At 37.1% G+C, this 19,080-nt stretch overlaps 1 protein-coding gene across 2 annotated transcripts; it reads left to right on the forward strand.

Moving 5' to 3' along the window:
• The first annotated feature begins 435 nt into the window (after positions 1-435).
• On the forward strand, positions 436-18,485 carry LRRC72 (leucine rich repeat containing 72). Of its 2 annotated transcripts, XM_015617283.3 has the most exons (9): positions 436-496; positions 2,016-2,089; positions 5,515-5,584; positions 7,631-7,712; positions 8,959-9,072; positions 13,249-13,338; positions 15,268-15,432; positions 16,630-16,657; positions 18,105-18,485. In XM_015617283.3, the coding sequence occupies exons 1-9, from the start codon at positions 467-469 to the stop codon at positions 18,268-18,270; spliced, it is 819 nt and encodes a 272-aa protein (XP_015472769.1). In that variant the 5' UTR covers positions 436-466; the 3' UTR covers positions 18,271-18,485. The 2 variants fall into 2 exon arrangements, with proteins under 2 accessions (XP_015472769.1, XP_015472771.1); XM_015617285.3 differs by lacking the exon at positions 8,959-9,072 and having other exon boundaries at positions 438-496.
• The last annotated feature ends 595 nt before the right edge of the window (positions 18,486-19,080 follow it).

Raw genomic sequence — 19,080 nt, forward strand, 5'->3', positions numbered from 1 at the left:
CGGCTGAAGGAGCTGCGGGTGTTTAGCCTGGAGGAAAGGAGGCTCAGGGCAGACCTTATTGCCCTCCACACTGCCAGCAAGGAGGCTGTACCAGTCAGCGGAGATCAGTCTTCTCCCAGGCAACCACTGACAGGACCAGAGGACATAGTGTCAAACTGTGCCAGAGGAAGAAATAATTTCTTCGCAAAAAGGGCGCTTAGACATTAGAATGGGCTGCCCGGGGAGGTGGTGGAGTCACCGGAGATGTTTAAAGAAAGACTAGATGTAGCAGGCAGTGGCATGATCTAGTTGAGGCGGTGATCAGTCATGGGTTGGATTTGATGATCTCAGAGGTACTTTCTCAAGCTGATTCCGTGATTCTAGGGGCGCGCTCGGGGTCGCGGCCCTGAAAGCAGAGTCCGGCCGGGCCCGGCCCAGCCCGCGTCTCGCGATCCCGCCCTGCGGCCGCCCACAGCGGGGCTCTAAGATGGCGGCGTCCGCCACGGCCGGCGGGCAGGTGAGCGGGGGCGGCCCCTCCTCTCCCCTCGGCCCGCCCCGGCCTGGCCCGGAGCAGCCGAGCGGCCCCAGCGGGCCGGGCTTCGTCCTCTCGCTCTGCTCGGCACCGCCACCCCACCCCGAGGCGAGGCGCGCTCCGTCCTCCCGCGGTGGCGGCAGGCGCTCGGCTCCCCTGCCCGGCCCCGGGACGGTAGCGAACGGCTCGGATCCTCCGAGGGAGCCGGAGCGGTCCTTCCTGGCCTTCCTGGGCGGCGGCTGAGCACGCCTGAGCCCTGCGGGCCCCGCCGGAGAGCCGGCGCTGACAGGGACGGGGCTCCAGGGTGGGGAGGGGATGAGATATCGCATAACGGACTATGCGAAATAGGAATATTTGAGCACAGCGCTCCTGTGGAACGCGACACGCGGGGTTGGTGCTCTCTGCCGTAGGTGTGACTTCGCCGTTGTCACTCGGCGCTCCCCAGCCGTGTGTCCCGCCGTGCCGGGGCCTGCCATCTGCACGCTTGGGGTGTCGCACGGCTGCGTTTCTCCAGGGATCACTTGGTGTTCTGTGGGCGGATTTTGCACCTGTAGAAACAAAACTGTGGCCATTTATGCCAGATCTTTCCTCTACCCTACGGCTGCAGTTGACAGCTGGCCGTGCCGAGTTCTGAAAAAAAGGCAAGATCCCACACAGTCTGTGTGGAACGAGCGGCCTGCGAGTGCCTGCCCGCCTTGGTCAGAGTGCCACGGGTCCCACACATTTGCAAGTTATTTTGTGTAGGTTTACTACACCCAGAACACGCTGGAGTGGTTTTGCAGCCAATACAGGCCACTCTAGACATGCCTGTCAGTGCTTCCAAGCCATTTTGTACTTGTATCAATTTTGTGTTTTAAACAGTAATGATCATAATGATGCTGGGCACAATAGCTGATGTATTAAACTCATTTTTCTAATACACATTTTAGTTTTTATCAGTCACTAGTAAGAGAGATCCATAATTCTTATGTTAATGGGTTTTGTTGCTTTTGCAAGTTACGACACACCAGTAATATACTCTGAAAATAAAAAATTATGTCTGCATTTTTCAGTGTTTAGTGTACAAGCAGAGTTTTCAGAGTTTTAGAAGGTCGTGCAGTTTTAAACTAAAGCTTCATAAAATGAAGTTGCAACTGTAATGCAAAGTAAGTTAACTTGTTCATCACAAGGACTGGGTTAGCTGATGTGAGTGAGAAGCCCATTCTCCAGTTAACATACATTAATTTCTAATTTCATGTCTACCAACTATGATTCTCCACAGGAAAGGAAGATTAGTGTATGTGTAGCCTAATCACCAGAGTGTTTTTATCAATTTAAAATAGAAACTGGAAATTTAATATCTCTTTATCTCTCTTAGACTGTGTTACAGTTTGCAAGGTGCTGTGATACATGAATTAATTCTAGTCTGCACATTACTTTAAACACTGAGTTCACATATGTTACAATGTAATGAATCCATAGTGATGCAACATATTATTCTGACAAACGTGCTGTATACTGTCAGGCAATAGAAAACCAGCTGAAGATCTGTGGCTATAAGAACAATGTGGATGTCGTAGCACTGTATCTGGCTAGACAGTAAGTAAAATGTTTATTGTTTTGACTTTTAGTAAAAGTAGAGCATGCAGTAAATGGTAATCTTTCATAGTGCTTTCTGTATCAGGAACTCCCTGAACATCATTTATGTGTGAAATACCAGTAAATCATATTGTTACATAGTCCATACATGTTGTGAACGAAGAAATGGTGAAGGTGCACCAACACACAGCAGCACTGTGCTCACAACTAACAGCCTCATCTCTAGATACACAATCTCTCTCCAGCAACCTAGAGTTGCTTGAGGGTCTGTGAGTTCACAGAGTTGTACATGAATTTCTGCCATGGGGAGCAGAGGAATGAGACTTGATGGGCTGATCTCTGCCTGTTCTAACAGGCTTGTAAGGCTGGGTGGAAGGAATAACAGGAAGGCAAATGAAAGAACATGGGACCTGCCCAGTCTAAGAACTGCCGAATTTCTGACCTCCCTGAAGAAATGCGTTACTGCAATGGCAAAACTCAGTGGTACCACCTTTCAAATTACCTGCATCTGTACTGTTAAGAGCTGAAGGGAGGGCAGGGCAACATGAAGTGAACACAAGCACAAGAACACTTATTTTGGTCAGGCAGTACTGATGAGAGAGCTGATCTCCTCTGGGACCTTTATGAAACAGCTTGAGATGTAGGGCAGATGAGGAGAAGACGACGTGCTAAGTAAAGGAAGGCAAGGCTTTCATGAACCTGTGGGTGATCTAGGCTGATATAAGTGTATGTTGTAGTATGAACATGCTGAGAGGCTGCCATAGAGGGATGGATACATGACAGGACATACTTCAAAGTTTTGGGAAAGCGTACTTTGAATTTCTGGCCAGGGCACAATTCCAAGTATTGCATACCTGTCTGCAGCCTCACAACTGCATCCATTGCTCACAGTGTTGATAGCATATAGGAAAACTAATGTAGTTTAATAATTGAGGGACAAGGTTTTCAAGGTCTCCTGGTCCAATGAGTGAAAAAAAATAAAAGAGGTGTTAAGGGATTAAGGGATTTCAGTGTGGTCTAGTCTGTTTTTAGTGGAAATCATATGGTCTTGAAAACCTAAATGTGCTCACTGATATGTTTAAATTCCTTATCACATCTCCTGATTTACATCGAGAAAGCATCTGATGCTTTGTGAGATAAAACATGTAGTTACTGCCAAATTTTTTTCAAACGTGCATTTTAGAAAGAAAAAAAAAAAAGGTAAAATTTAAGGGAGAAGTTTAAATAATGAGAAAATTACAAGGTGCATATATACATACTTTCTAAACAATACAATTATTATACCACACATGTAAAGAATTAAGACTGTGTATACAGTCTTAATTGGTGTATTTTCTGGTTTTAAATGCTTAAATGTGTGCCCTCACTGGCTTTCAAGTTGTTTTTTTTTTGTTTTTGTTTTTGGTATAGAATAAAAAGAAATGTTCACATGGCAGATACAGAAGTGATCTGTCTTCCCATGAAACCATTTTGGTAAAGATGGTTCAAGAAGGATTCTTTCATAATTGGGTAGAAGTGAATTCCTTTTATTCTGTATCAGGCTATATAAACTTGAACCCCAGCCAAGCTCTGTATCAGATCATGCCTCCTTTACTGTTGGTTTGACATATTTTTCTGCTAGCTGAAATAAGAAAATGGAAAAAAAAGAACCAAAGTCAATCAAATAAGAGGGAATGAGTTAATATTTTAAACCACTATTAAAGGGACATGTAACAATGTATTTTGGACACGAAAGCTGTCATCCCAGGAAAACTGATTAACTTAGCAGTAGGTAGAAAAGGAGTGCTGCAGGCTAAAAAGGATCAGTTTATAAAAGATGTACAAAGTCTGGAAGGCATCTAGAGAAGGACAGGCTCTTCTAAAATGTTAGAGGAATTAAGCTCTACCTGGGGCAAATTAAATGCCTTTATATAAAAAAAACCAAAAAAACAAAACAAACAAACAAACAAAAAAAAAAAAACAAAAAATGCAATAGACTGAGGTTTGGAGATAGTCAAGATTAGGCTGTTACTAGAGAGGGAATAAAGCAAATTAAATGTAAAACTGCAAAATAGTTATAGAGTAGCAATGACCAAGAATATAAGAAATTTTGGCTTTGCTACCTGAAATGTAGTTCAGTGATGCACAGGAGAATTGGATAGGAGCTTAGTAGGAGCTGTCCTGTCAACAGCCATCTGCTTGTCCCTGTTACTTGCAGCAATGTCTTTTTTTGTTACTTGTGACAGTAGATGCATTAAGTATGTATTTGCAGGGTTAGTTTTTATGGCTTATCTGAGGAAGCCAAATAAACAGTTTACAGTAACAACATGAGAGGATAATCTGATTTTCAGTAATACAAGGGACTAAAAGTACACCACCTCAACTTTGTAGGGTTTGCTTTTGACAGACTTTTCATTTGCAAAAGCAAGATGAGAAAAGGCATCCACCCTCCCTTTGTCTGTACCTGGAGGGTGTGTTGGAAAAAAAACAACCCAACAAATAAAAAGTCAACTTGGAAAGATAGAGACCAGACTTCACGGTTGGAAAACAAACACACCTTTAGCTTGATGATATGAGGTTATTTTTTTTCAGTCCTGTTACTTTCTGAAACACTGGCCTTCATCTTGCAACACACAAGGAAATTTTTATTAAGGCAATTCAAAATTGTCAGGTAAAAGTCATGTATAATTTTTCTAGTGGAAATTAAGAACATTTATTTATAGCAATGAAAATAAAGAAGAGCAATTAGTTAAAATCACTTGGAAGCTCACTAATATTTTCTGGTCAGTAGGTAATTTTTTATTTGTGGTACACTAGCAAGCTCAAAGCGCTAGATACACAATTACACAAATACACAATAAACATAAACCATACTAGCACATGGGAGATCATTTCAGTCTCAGTGGATGTACTAATGTCTGTGAGAATAGAGCATGAGTGGAAAAAAGACAAGATATTCACAATATACACTAATATGAAAAATAATAAAAAATGCACATTGATGTGCTTGATGTCTGTCCTCTGTTGGCTTCTCTGGCACTGTGGATGGACACCCCTGCTGCACCTTCAAAGCAGTTTTCCTTTTAGCTTCATGTCCCCAGGGTGTCAAACTTCTCCTTCTGTGTTCTGAACAGGATTTCTACAAACTGCAAAGTACATGTGACTCAGACTCATAACTCATGCTGTTATGGAAAAGCAATTAATGTATCACTTATTTTGTTCCTGTTTCTTTACCACCTGCTGCCTTGCTATGCTTGCAGGTGTGCAGAGTGCTTACACTGTCTCTGCCATCTTTTCTTTGTGTCTTTCTCTTCTATAAACTATAAGGAAGTGCGCCTTTCTAGTTTTTGTATAATATTATTTATGGAAAAATTAAATATTTATAAAATTAGTAAGCACTATTAATGTTAAGAAATTTGTTACTCTTTTTTTTTTTCATTCACCAGAGGACTAAGAAGTATCCCAAGTCTAGCACAGTTTCGCAGATTACGGTATTTGTGGATTAACAACAATAAGGTAATAAGATATTCCTCTGGAGAGCAGAACAATGCATCTGTACTCCCTGATTATTATTTTTTGGTTTTTTTCTAACATAAAGTATTATATAATTGTCAAACTAATAAATTACTTTTAATTTCCAGGCTAACTTAACTGTCAAATATAACAGATTTGGAGAAAACTTTTTTTTTCTTTTACATTACAAAGTATAAGCTAATCTATTTTCCTTTAGATTCATATCAGATTAATAAATTTTGTAAATTTAAGAAGCTGAGGTTTTGTGCTAATTCCTGAGTCCCCAGTGTAGCTAGAGTGGGCAGTTCTTGGAACAGACTGAGGGGTGATGTGGCTGTAGGACAGGAGTGGATTGCAGGAAGTGCATGGCTCTTCATTTGTATTCTTGCAGACATGCATAGTTTATTTCCTGGCAGGCTGGTGGTCGAGGTGAGGCTCGTTTTTGATGTCATGTACACAAGAGTGACATAAAACTCTGTGAAATGAGCTTCTCCCTCTGCACAGGTACAGTAGTTTACATGACTCTCATAGTGAGCCCAAGTTCTTAAGTCTCCAGAACTGCTTCCTCAGGTAAGTAAGTAGATCTGTGAGCAGCAGAAAAAATAAATTTACATTCCATGTCACTTCAGAACACATCTATATCTTCTGCCCCAGGCTAGCATAAGTAATATGGCATCTTATGTCCAATTCATCAAAAGATCTGTACTTTTCTAGCTATTTTTGAAAAAAGCAAATGTATAGATATATTAAAATGTTGAACTAAAATCACAGGTATAATAAGGCTTTTCCTTATATAGCTAAAGGACACTAAAGAAAAAGAAGAAATTGCCTGATGACTAAGCAGAACTGATCATGCTGATCAAAAATAAATAAATAAATTGGAATTTTGCACAATTCTCACTTTCCTACCTAAGCAGAAACAAAGAACATTCTGCTGTTGTTCTATATAATTTGTGTGGAGAAGTCACTCAGTGGCTTTTCATAGGAAAAGTCTCACTTAAATGCCTGAATAGGAGGAGCATATTTTTCTGTACTCAATAATTTGATCAGAAAAAAGCAAACTTTGGATGATTCTAAAAACAAAACTTGCCAAAAATATGGAAGACCACTGTACAGAGGAGTGGAAAAGTTGTCTTACGCTTTTCCATCCAGTTTTCAGATACTGTTAATGCACAGAGCAAAGCACATTTATTTCAGAGTCAGTGGCAAAATGAAAGGACTGAAATAATTCCTTTCCTAGCAAATTACTTTTTATCACAGAATTCAAAGAGTCAGGAATAAAATTCTGTTTGCTGTTCTTGCATTTAAACTGTAGGACGGAAACTTCAGCACCATTAGTACTCCCAGTTCCCAGTGATTATAAAGGTTGGCTTGCTATCCCACTGCGGATACTTTACCTTGCACTGGAGTCAAAAGTGTATTGGAATTGAGCTTCTCCAAACAAGGGGGTGTGATTCTGTAGGAACTGAAGATAACTCTTTATTGGGAATACACCCATACACTGAAGACAACTCTTTATTTGGAATACACCCATACACATACTGACTTTTTTTCTGTAACTCTAATTGATTCTCTAAATATGATTAGATGGTATTTCTGGTAAATTAGAACAAATTTGTGCTCTTTGAACCTGCTGGTGAAAAAATAACTTAAAAGGAAGATGCTGGATTTATTCCAATTATATATTTCAGGAATATTCTTAAATCAACATAGAATTATTATGCTCTACAAGGATCTTTTCACAATAAAAATGGTATCAAATATGAATAGAAGGAAGAGAAAATGTGGAGACCAGTCATTCAAGGCAATCTGTTTCCAAATACAAACATTAAATCTGTAGTTAAAAAAATTAGTTAAGGGTGTACTGTTTAATTTGTAATTAGTGTTTTTAATGAAGGTTCAGTTGTCAAGAGAATCCTTAAACCAAGAATCTTAAACAGAAATATGAGAAACTACCTGTGGTTAAACCCTTTTCAAGATGCTACATTTATAATTCTCCAACACTACATTCACAGTGACACATAACGATTTGCTTAACTCTAATTTCAGATCCAAGATTTAACCTTCTTGACCAAAAACTATTACTTGACTGAACTCTATCTCAACCATAATGAGCTGACAGATATATCAGGTACCAATCTTCCCTTTTTAGGTTGTTGAGGAGAGTGCTGTACTTTCTTTTTTCTGTATCGAAAATATAATTTGAATGTATTTGCATTCAGATTTATAAAACTGGATGACAGCAAGTAACTAATATGTTGAACACTCCTATGTCTTCATAATTAATACATGTTAATTATTAGATATTTAACTTTTTCAGAATACTTGGGTGACATTAAGGTGATGTGTTTATTCTGGTCTAAGGGATGAAATCTTATTTTCTATATGTCAGGCAAATGTGAAATATTTTTGATCTTACATGACTATATTTAATATTGAGAATTTATAACCAGAATATTTTTGCAAAGTTACTGCCAACCTTGGTTTATTTTAAAAATGCATCTGTCTTATACTTCTATTTTAGTTTTGCTTGCCCTTGTAGATTAAAATGGCTTTACCAGACTTGTGAATTTGTGAATGAACAGGCCAAAGCATAATGAATTTCTAAATATTATAGACATTTTAAATGTGGGGGTTTTTTTTCTGTCCCTGTAAAATGCTGGAATGAGAAATGGTGTTTAGTTTCTGTGAGATTTCAAACAAACTTTATCTTTGAAAGACATTAGCATGGATACAAAAGACAATACAGATGATAGCAAAATATAGGTAAGCAGAAGAGTATTATTACTAGAGAAATGTGAATAAAATACTGTATATAATTTGGAAAATGAGATGTCTAATCTTGATGTGGTGTGAACACAGTCTGGGTCAAAACAATATTTTGTAATAGCTTTTTAATACATCAATAATTACTTGAAACAGAAATATTTTCTAAGGAATTCACTATTTACTATTTGTGAGAGAAAGGTAGTATTAGGGATATACTATTGTTTGTGAGGCAAAGGTAATATTAGGTCAAGGTAAAAGGAAGTGAATTAACCAAGATTACAGGGATAGAGGAGGAATGAAGGGAGGTAGAAGAGAGGTTGCAGTTGAGGCAGATTTGTTAATGCAAGGGTGATGTGGACAAATGGAAAAAATTGGAATGTAAAAAAGATAGGCATGTGCTTAAAGGATGTGACTAGAAATTAGAAAGGTGAAAAGGATATTGAAATATCTTTAATTTATAGTTTTAATTAACATCTCATACAACATGTTACAAAAACACAGGCATAGATAGAGAACTAAAATACCAAAAGTGTACAGCAATAGCAAAATAATGTTCTAATAAAGGCAGCTATGATGAGAGCAATTAATTGTTTTTCATTTTATTTCAGGTGCTCTGAAACACTTATGTTCATTACAGATTCTGTTTCTTCACAACAATGAGTTAAGAAAACTTGGCAAAACAGTGAAGGAATTGAAAGGAATGATAAGCTTGGAAACTCTAAGTAATACCTTGTTTTTATTTTGCAGAACAGCAAGTAGTAGATTTTTAGTTTCTTATCACATTTCTTGTCTATTTCCACTTCATTTACCAATAACTTTTGAATCTAATTAGCCATTTCAGCCAAATTTGACAGAAGAAAGAGATCTCTAAGACATGCAAATTCCACAAAGAGTACCTCAACTGAGGAGAAACTACTAAGTGAGTTCAGAAGTTAACTTTTTGGCTGCTGGCTGCCGGTAGCTTGGATGAGTAGCTTGGAGAGTGTCTAAGCAGTTTACAGCTGCCTCTTTGTAATAGAACACAGGAGTATGGTGAGATTATCACAGAGGTGAAAAGAGTTGAAAAATGGGTGTTATTTCTGTTGAGAGTGTGAGTGATAGGTTACAGAACCCAACTTCCTGCCTCATTAATTCTCTTGCTTATAGAACTTCCTTGCTGCATCTTTTTGGCAGAATGTGGATTTCTAGAGTCTTAAGAATAAATGTGCTTTAGGTATTTCTTGTAACAATGTCTGTTAAGGAGCATACTTTCTGATACACTGGCTGAAAATTAAAATAGCACCATGTCTAAAATTTCAAATGAAGTTATACAAGACAGTGTTGGCACCACCAAATTATAATGTAAGAAGTAGCCTCCAGGGAAGGTAGGATTATATGCTATAAAGCTATTGAAAGTGAAAATATAAGCAGTATTTTTCCATGATTCCTTAAGGAATGTCAACATAGGTCATGCCAAATGCTTAGTACTTGGAGAAGACAGTGAACAAGTTTTGTGCCTTGGTGACATGGTTAAGGAGGTGAATATCAGAATGTCACCTCCTTAAGCATTCAGAAAATGAAATGTCTGATTGTGGGAAAGGAAAATAAGAATGAAAAATTAAACTTTTAATTGAACTTGACCCTGGACCAAAACTAAGAAGAACAAAATAAGTCATGGCAACCAGACTATTGAAATTCTTTTCATTATATGCAAGATAGAAAAGTTAGTCCGTTTAAGAATGTAGTTGTTTGAAGTGATTAGGCAGTGTCTGGAGAGACATCCTGTGTATGAATGGTGCAGTCACTTGAATTAATGTTATCTCTACAAAATAATAAGGAGCTTCAACAAGCACAGGAAGTTTGTTGTACTTGTTGCAACCATCTGTGGGAAATACATAGCAGATAGTTAAAGTGCTGCTGAGTTATTATAAATGGCAGTTACAAAGGCCAAAATTGGATGCAAATTGGACTGGCCACCACCATAGAAAAGGAAGTGTTTGAAAGAACAATCAAACAATATATAATATACTGATCTACCCTAATTAAAAAAATAGTTGTTGTTCAAAGATTTGTACATGAGTAAACAGTAATCAGTGGAAGAAGCTTAACAACCTTAATAGCCATAACTTTAAAGTCATTCCTTCTTGATCTTTGCAGTCATGAAAAAAATTGTGTTTGCTTCAAGGGGCTTTCATAACTATGAATTCTTGAATTAATAGGTCTCTATTGGTTTAATAAAATGCCCTGTCATATTTGAAGTAAATAAAATCAGTAAATGAACAAAATAAAATTTAAAAGTAATATCCTATATATTGTATTACTATATAATTTATTTGCCTTCTTGCAATATTAATAAAAATTAAATTGAAAATTAAATGGGTGCAGAATTTGCACTGTGTAGCTTTGAAAAGGGCTGCGCCCATAACTCACTTTTGTAAAAAAAAAACAGTGAGACTTCTCACTGTTATGAGGTAGATATTTTTTATTGCCAATCTGATTTAAAAAAAAAAAAAAAAAATCACTTACTAGCCTTCAATAGAGCTCCTGGATACTTAACAATGTTTTATTATTTTGTAACTCTTGGGGACAATAGAACTATTAAAACACACTATTATTGTTCGCTTCAGGAGCAGCATCCAGCTGCCAAAATGTTGCATTTTTCTTCCTGAAGGCTCTTTTGTGATTTTAGCCATTGCCCTCACTGGATGTGTAGCATAACAACCATCCTTCATCAGGTGTCTAGGGAAGACAGTCGGCTTCAAAAGATTTACTGCACATGCTGCTTACAACTGCAGCCTTTTGGGAGATTCAGAGTGTTTCTTTATGGGCTCACCTTGTGCTCACATCTCCCTTTTAGAATCCAAGATTTTTGTTTTGTACTCTGTAAATTGCCTCAACTGATTTATTGTCTGCAGCTGATAACATCCTGCTGCTAGACCTCAGAAAACTCTCTTGTTCACTATGTTTCTGCCCCATGTGGCAGAGGCACACTGTTTTCCTACACTCCAAATAGAGAAAACAGACAAAACTGTGGAGGAAGAAAGCATTATCCTAATTTGTAGAACTAAAATTGCATGACCTTGACAAGAAAGTCGATAGCTCAGCCAGGAATTGATCCCAGATGTTTTGTTAAACAAAACCATCTTGATCTGTACAATGGTTGAATTTACTGTTAAAATGAGTAGTAGAAAAATGCACATTGTCTAAAACAAACCTACAAATCAGTGTTGTTGAGTAGAGACACATTGTCCAAGAACATCCAGATTCACAAGTGTTTAAAGCAGACCTGGTTTGTGCCTTGGAAAAAATCTCTCTTGAATCTTTATTCTATTCCACTTCCAAACATACCTGCTTTTAGAGATCTTTTTTCTCTTTAGAAACGTCTTTCTCTTTGGAGTGCTATAGCATATTTTCTTGACTCAAGAACAGACTTATCAGATACATACATAATATTCTTTCTGATTAACACCTTCTAGGAAAGAAGTTAAAATAGAACTTTCTTTTGCTGCCACCTTGTGGGTGTCTTACTAATTTTAAATACAGCGATTTTTGAAAATTTGTTAAAGAGTTAAAATAAAATTTCTCCTCTGAATACATGAAAAGGTGTTTTCTATGAAGAAGAGGACAACTGCTCATTCCAGCCTTATTGCATCTTCAAAATACCTGCTAAATCCCATCGAGCATTGAACCCTCTCAGCAGTTGTATTTGTCCTGAAGAACATGAAATTGCATCTTGTGGTTTACAAATCTCTATGGAATATTTTCAGACATTTTTCATCTAACATCTCTTACTTGCTTCTGTAACACCATCTTCCTCTCCCTAGCTGCTAAAATGACATAATTTTTTTACCCTAGAGCAAGTATTAGCCACAGCCTCACCTCAGAAAAACAAATGACTGTAGACTGTAGCAGTAGTTGTAAAGATTATTAATTTACATTTTTTCCCCCTGCTCTGGTCTCAATGTGACAGCCTCCTGATTATTTTTACTTTCTTAGAAGAATTTGTATAAGGAGATACAAAGCATAATATTTTTTATTGAGAAAAGAGGCCCTACCCCACAACACTTGCTTGTTTATTAGCACATCTGTAAATGAGCCAGTTTCTATTTTAATCAGCCTCAGTTATCACTGTCACTAAACAAACTGATTTGGCATGTGAAGCTAATGTTCCACACCTGGCAAAGTAGCAGCACAGAGTTGATACCTGTCTCTGTGTTGCAAAGGTTTGGTTATACAGGTAATGTGAACCTGAACATTTTAGCCAAGTTGCTAATGGGCTTTTGGAGCTTAGTATCTCCAGTCTCAAGAAAAGCAACTGGCACCCAGGTTCTCAGGAGTTTAGGCCCTCTGAAACATTTTTCTTTTATGTTTCTTTTCAAACTCATCATCTGTCAAAACATCAGAAGGCTGTGTATTTGCATTTTATATTGTATCTGTGTGATACAGCCTTTTATCAGTTCTGATAATGTCTTAGGTCTTCTAAAGCTCATCCGATATTAGTAACTCCATCCTCCTACCAATTTTGTGTCTTACATATAAGTTGTCACACATGAAAGACCATTGCTATTTAAAACAGGCATTACCTAACAATACGTAAGAAAATCAAAGGGATCTTTTTTTCTGTAGATCTTAAAAAATAGAAAAAAAACTCTAAAGGTCTGGAATGCATGATGACACCTTTACTCAGTTCTTGTCTGTGCTATTTTGTATATTCTGCAGTAAGTCACTTCCTGCAGACGCTGTTTAGATAATTTCACGTGTGAAGAGACTACTTTGTTTACCCAGCCTAAGAAAAATTTGAATTTGGTATTTTGTACAAAGTCTTCGACTCCTAGTGACCTTTAATTTTCCTGCCTTGCAAAGTTATTGTTTTGGTGGGTTTGTTTTTTGTGACTTTTTTTTCTATATACATTTTGCAGACCTATTCCAAAACCCTCTGGCATATGATCCAGACTACCGGCTTTATGTGATATACTTCCTTCCTTCAGTTCAGCTCCTTGACAGGAAATGTAAGGATTGCTTTCCTCTCTCACAATGCATTGACAGTTGCTTTTGATACTAACCAGTTTGGACAAATAAGTCAAATTATTCTATCTGTTCTTTTACATGCATTTGTTGATAGAAAAAAAAAGAACTAATTTAACAAGATACCTGGCTTTTGTACGATTTGCCAAGCAAAAAGAGTTTGCATGGCATAAACACTTTGTCAAATGTTTTTGATTTATTTTTCTTTTTAAATTGTGTTGTTTTTTTCTTGTATCTTGGTCTATATGGGTAAAGCTAAAAGCTTGGGCTCAAAAACGTGTACCTACCTGTGTGCATTCAGACTGGTATATTCACATGGGTGAGTGTGCTTACTTAGGTTTGGATGATATCCTGAGCTATCTACACATTCCTGTACAGTTTAAGGATGTATATACATATTTTTTGATAAACACAGATCAAGCTTTCAAATATAATAAATATTCACAAATTATCAAGAGATATTTCACAGCTTATCTGCTGTAAATTCTACAGAAAAAAACCAAACCAAAACAAAAATCTGTCTTAAGAATAGCCAGATTTTAAACCAGTAAATCTATAAACATGTCACAATGTACCCAGAAAATCGCCTTTGGTGATTTTTGTCTCTGGTGTTTGGTGAACTGTGACTGACAGGACTGAAAACTACTGAGAGCACTGAGAAAGTAGCCGAGTCCTACCTCAGCTCTGTAAGAAAGTAGCAAGTTAAAACCAGCACCTTCATGAAAGGGGAACTGAGCAAGGCAGATGCAGGACATCTGCAGGTGCTCGAAGCTGTGCAGCTGTCCTGAAGGAAAGCTGGTGGACGGGTCCCAGCAGGTGCCAGGGCTTGATGAGGAGTTGCTGGATCTAACCATGTGCCCATTTGCTCACAGTCATTATGCACAGGTACTCCACTCTCCTGAGCACTTGCTCTTGTGTTACACTTGTGCTTAACGCATCTGTCAGGCTATTACTAAATATCACTTTTTGACTGGGGAGTGATGACTGAAGCTTAATGTGCTGAAAAATACGTGTTGCATTTACATGTCTAGAAACACTTCCATAAAACTTCCTGGATTTCATCTCCTAAATACAGTTCTACTGTAGTCAGTCCTGGATTAAGACTTGAGGCAGTCATTTGTATCAAGCTGTATCCTGGACTCTCTATTTAGTGAACTATTTCTCTGAAAAATTACAAAGTTTCTTCACCATCTGTAGAACATTACCAGCATAGCCCTGGCTGTCTCCACACAAGACATGTGCTCATGTTCTGTTACCTTCAGGCATGACTACTGCAGTTCCTTCCTAATTGGTCCCCTAGACACCATGACTCCAAAACTTCTCTGAACTGAAAATGCTATTGCCAGTTGCTTGTTCTAAAAGTTTAGCTGACTTCTGTTCCATAGCTGAGGTACTAGATTAGTATAAAATTCATAAAATTTAAGCTACTATCCCTGATTTATGAGCCTCGAACTATTTGTTTAAAAATTAAAGTTATTTCTTTTAAAGTGCAAAACACGAAAAATTTAAACTTTTATTTTGATTTCACTCCTAGGGTTTTCTCTGTAATTTACCAATGGGAATTAAACTGGCCTTAATCCAGGACTTGTTTTTGCAATTCATAAAGACACTTCCAGTTCGTTACTGACTTCTGCAGGAGAGCTCATTTAAGCAACACAAAAAGTCTTGCTTCCTTAGTATCTTCATTTAAAACTTCTGATCCTATGGCACTCAGAAGAAAATACTTTATTGTACAGGGATTCACCCTAAAACCTTAGAAAATATCAGTCTATGTTGCCATTTTGAATTGCCATGAAATTGTGTAATTAACATTTAACTATTAAAAAACTGCAAATATATTAATCACCTTTTGTATGCTGCCTTTTCAACTGATAGAAATGAAGTAAATTTTTTTTTATATCCCTTTTTAACAGTGGTTACACAAAGAGAAAGGGAGTCAGCGCTTCACCTCTATAACCCTAAAAGGGCTTGGGTCATGCAGTCAATAGCTTTTGGGAAGAGAGCAGATACATCCCTGGGGACAACAGTGGGATCTAGCAGATGCACTCAACCAGCCAGAAGACTGATAATCCCCTCAGGTATTCATAATACTCAAAGGAAGGCATACATTTTTAGATCATTTGAATTAGAAACAGTTTTTTTCATTCATCTGATAAAACATTATTGGTTTCAGTAATTAAATATAAATGCATCAAGAACTCAGCTGGTTTGCTACATAAAGTAAGTAGTTGAAGAAGCAGCAGACAACAAATGAATCCTTCTACTGACAGTATTGTGGCAGATAAATTCTAATCACATGCTGTAGTTACAGAATTGTCCTTAAAGATAACTGGCAAATTTTTTGTCAATATGAGTCTTCTGTTTAGTTTTACTTACATTTAAAACATTTCAAACATTTCTGACTCTCAGTGCTCAGCATCATAGAGTTTTGATGCCCTCTAGTGCTTTTACAAAATAATCTCTTGAAAATATTGTCTTCTAGTGTTCAAAATTGTACGTATCTTGCCTGGTTTTGTAAGCAGATTCCTCTTTATGCTTTCCAAGCTGAGAATATTTAATAATGTCTTGTAACACCATGTAACACAATTTTTAGAGTTCTTGAAACATTCACATCTGGAAGACAGCACGATCCTGGCACAAGAAAGCAGGTGAATACCACCTGGACTTATATCACAATCCAGAACCAACTTTGAAATCCCATATAATATCATCAGCTTCTTTGATGTTTTAAAGATAAAAAAACCACCACTGTACATAGGTAACTGAAATTGTAGCATTTTAAACAGTGTAGATGGAAGTTTGGAAAGTAATCAAGTACCAGCAAGTTTATTTAAATGTATATATCACAATATAAAAAATAGTAAAACTGAACGCAGTGCATTTAACAATGATTTTGAAAAGGTTGCGAAAAGGAGGATAGTTTAAGCACATTTAATAATTTATTTTGCTGATGATTATCAAGGCAGCCAGACAGCTGTCTTTATTCTGCAATCATATACATATACAGTGGCATCATTTTCTGTGAAAGAAAAAAAGCCTGGATATCTATTTCTATAGGAAATAGAAAACAAGAAACTTAAAACTACATACACTTAAATCCTAGGAAATACTTCCTTCCATAGTAATTTAATAAAATAATATCTTAAACATTTCAAAGCATGTGCTAATTTTTAATTAATTTGAACAAGCAATTTAGGATCACGATAGCAATCAATCCTCAGCTACTCAAATTGCTGTACAGCTATTAACGTCATAATCTGAACTTTCTGTTATAGGTCATGAATTCGGAAATAGCACAAATAAGTAAGTAATGTTTTCATTTCACTGTCTTCTTCCTTTTGCATCTCTGAAGCATTTAAGTTCCTCTTCCCACGCCTAAAAAATACCCAAACTAGAGAAAATGTCCATAAAAATGAGCTTTTGAAAGTTTCAGGTGTTTGTATTCAATATAGCTGCAACTCTACACTAGGTTTGTTGTCCAAAATTTAGTATTGAAAGGTATTCCACATTTGGAAATGGGTACATAAAAATGCCATTTATTTGTAAGATCAAACACTGATCACTAGAAAAAGCATGCTCAAAGTATTAGAGCATCAGAATAGCTGTTCCATATTATGTCCCAGAAAATGTTCTCCTGGCTGGCTGTTCAAAAATACACTCTCTGGAAAATATTATGACTTGTAGAATGAAACTTTTTTAGTGTGTACGTGATGTTATTTTTATTCTGTTCAGTTTCAAAATCACAGAAATAAATGTAAAACTTACCTCTGTATCTCGACTGAGACAGGAGAAAGGTTGCATTTTAATGTGATGACATTTTAGATGCAAACTTTTTAAGAGTAGATTTACAAACTTTAGGTATCAGGCCTGGATTTACTTTGTAGCTTTACAAATGAAAAGATTTGAAAAATGCATTAAAGAAAGTAATACGAACCTACCTCTTATAGTACTTTGAGCATAGCTCTTTAAAAATCAAGCTCATTTCTGCTGAAAAATTAATTCTTACCTGCCTTCAGTGCAGTTAATAGTCCTCATTGATGGAATGGATGTACAGCTGCCTTAAGTCTCATTTATGGAAATGCTGAGGCATTGTAAGGTGCCTTTTCATGATAAAGTGCATGACTCAGAGGAGATAGTCCTGTGGCTTTTATGAGGTGTGTTACTACAAGGACATCTTTAAGAAATAAGGTCTTTCAAGATAAAGTTTTAACACTGTATGAGTTTGAAGGTTTTGGGTCCTTGTCAGTGCTGCTTTACTCTCCCAGACTGCAGCTGTGGCAGGATACATGAACACAAGCTCACAGTGATCTGGATTCAGAGCTTGAGAATGGAGATTTGTAGAGTAGTTAAGAGATCCACAGTGAAGTAAATGTGCATTTTCATGAATGGGTACCAAATCATTTGAATCATGTCCATTGAATCAGAGCATTAAAAGTATGCAATTATAACTTTTGTGGAGGAAAAAAACTGAAAACAAAGGACCATTTTTAAGTCTACTATAAAAGTTTTTAAAATAATTCATAGTATGATCTTTTTCAAATAGAATCCCATGACTCTGCCCTTTTCTTATTTTGTTTTGCTTTCTTAAATTTGGTAGAACAAAACCTCCCAAAAATTTGATATTTTTAAATCCTCCCTCTTAGTGTCATCATGACTGCCACTTTCACTTTCCAGAGAGTGCATGTTGTAAATTAGTTCTGAAGTGGTTTGGAAATGTTCAGGTAATGGACTTGCTTTATTCTTTTTGCAGAGTACCATTTGAGGACCCTGAAGATGCAGTTTTAGTACGGGCAACAACAAGATCTCTCATGGAATTTTCCTCTGTGGACTGGAACAAAGTAGCCACTTGTCAAGAAAGGCGGCTTAAAAACAAAGCAGAGGAGCCCCTTGAGAAGCTGACAGTCCAGTTTAGATGAGAAAAAAGCCAATTTCTCTCTCTGATGTTAACCCCACAAGTAGGTTAACAGCTCAATAAAACAAGTACATAACAACATACATCTAATTAAGTGAATTTCCAGAAAAAAAAGTTAGTATAAGATTTCTTTTATCATATGTAGTATGGAGAGTGAAGAAATTAAGATAACAAATAATAAATAGTGCAATGTTATAATAAAAGTTGCTTGAAATGCAATTCTTACCATACTTTTGTTATCTGACAGTACTGAACTGCACACTAATTTTTATGAAACTAAGGATAAATACTTTTATTTCTTAAAATAGATTTCTTCACATATTTCTCCTTCCATTCTGTCAAGGCTTAAAGTCAGTGATGCTTTCTAAACATATAATAGCCTTTCTTTCAGGTTGTAGTTTGTCTTCTGAGTTCCTTGTCTCCTAAGTTAGCATAGAACCACAGGACAGTCTATGTTGGCAGGGATCTCTGGAGCTTATCTAGTCCAACCTTCCTGTTGGAAGCAGGTCAGAGATGAGGTTCTCTGGTGGCCTGTCAGGGGGAATTCAAAGATTTCCAATGAGCAGGGTACCACCACTGGGAGAATGAAAGCAGGATTGGTGCTAGGGATTTTAGCACACTTCCAAAACCCTGACTCTTTTTCCCTGAAGGGATTGCGTTTTCAGAGAATCCGTGAACAAGTTCTGTGAGCCCCCAGTGCTATGAGTGGGAGGCAACAGCACTTCTACATTCCCAAACCTCAGAGTGGAGGGTGACTACAGCATGACTACAGATCTGAGTTCCAGGCAGGCATCTCTTGCTTGCCAATTGTCAT

Source organism: Parus major, chromosome 2 (genome assembly GCF_001522545.3).
Source record: "Parus major isolate Abel chromosome 2, Parus_major1.1, whole genome shotgun sequence".
Classification (NCBI taxonomy): Eukaryota; Metazoa; Chordata; class Aves; order Passeriformes; family Paridae; genus Parus; species Parus major.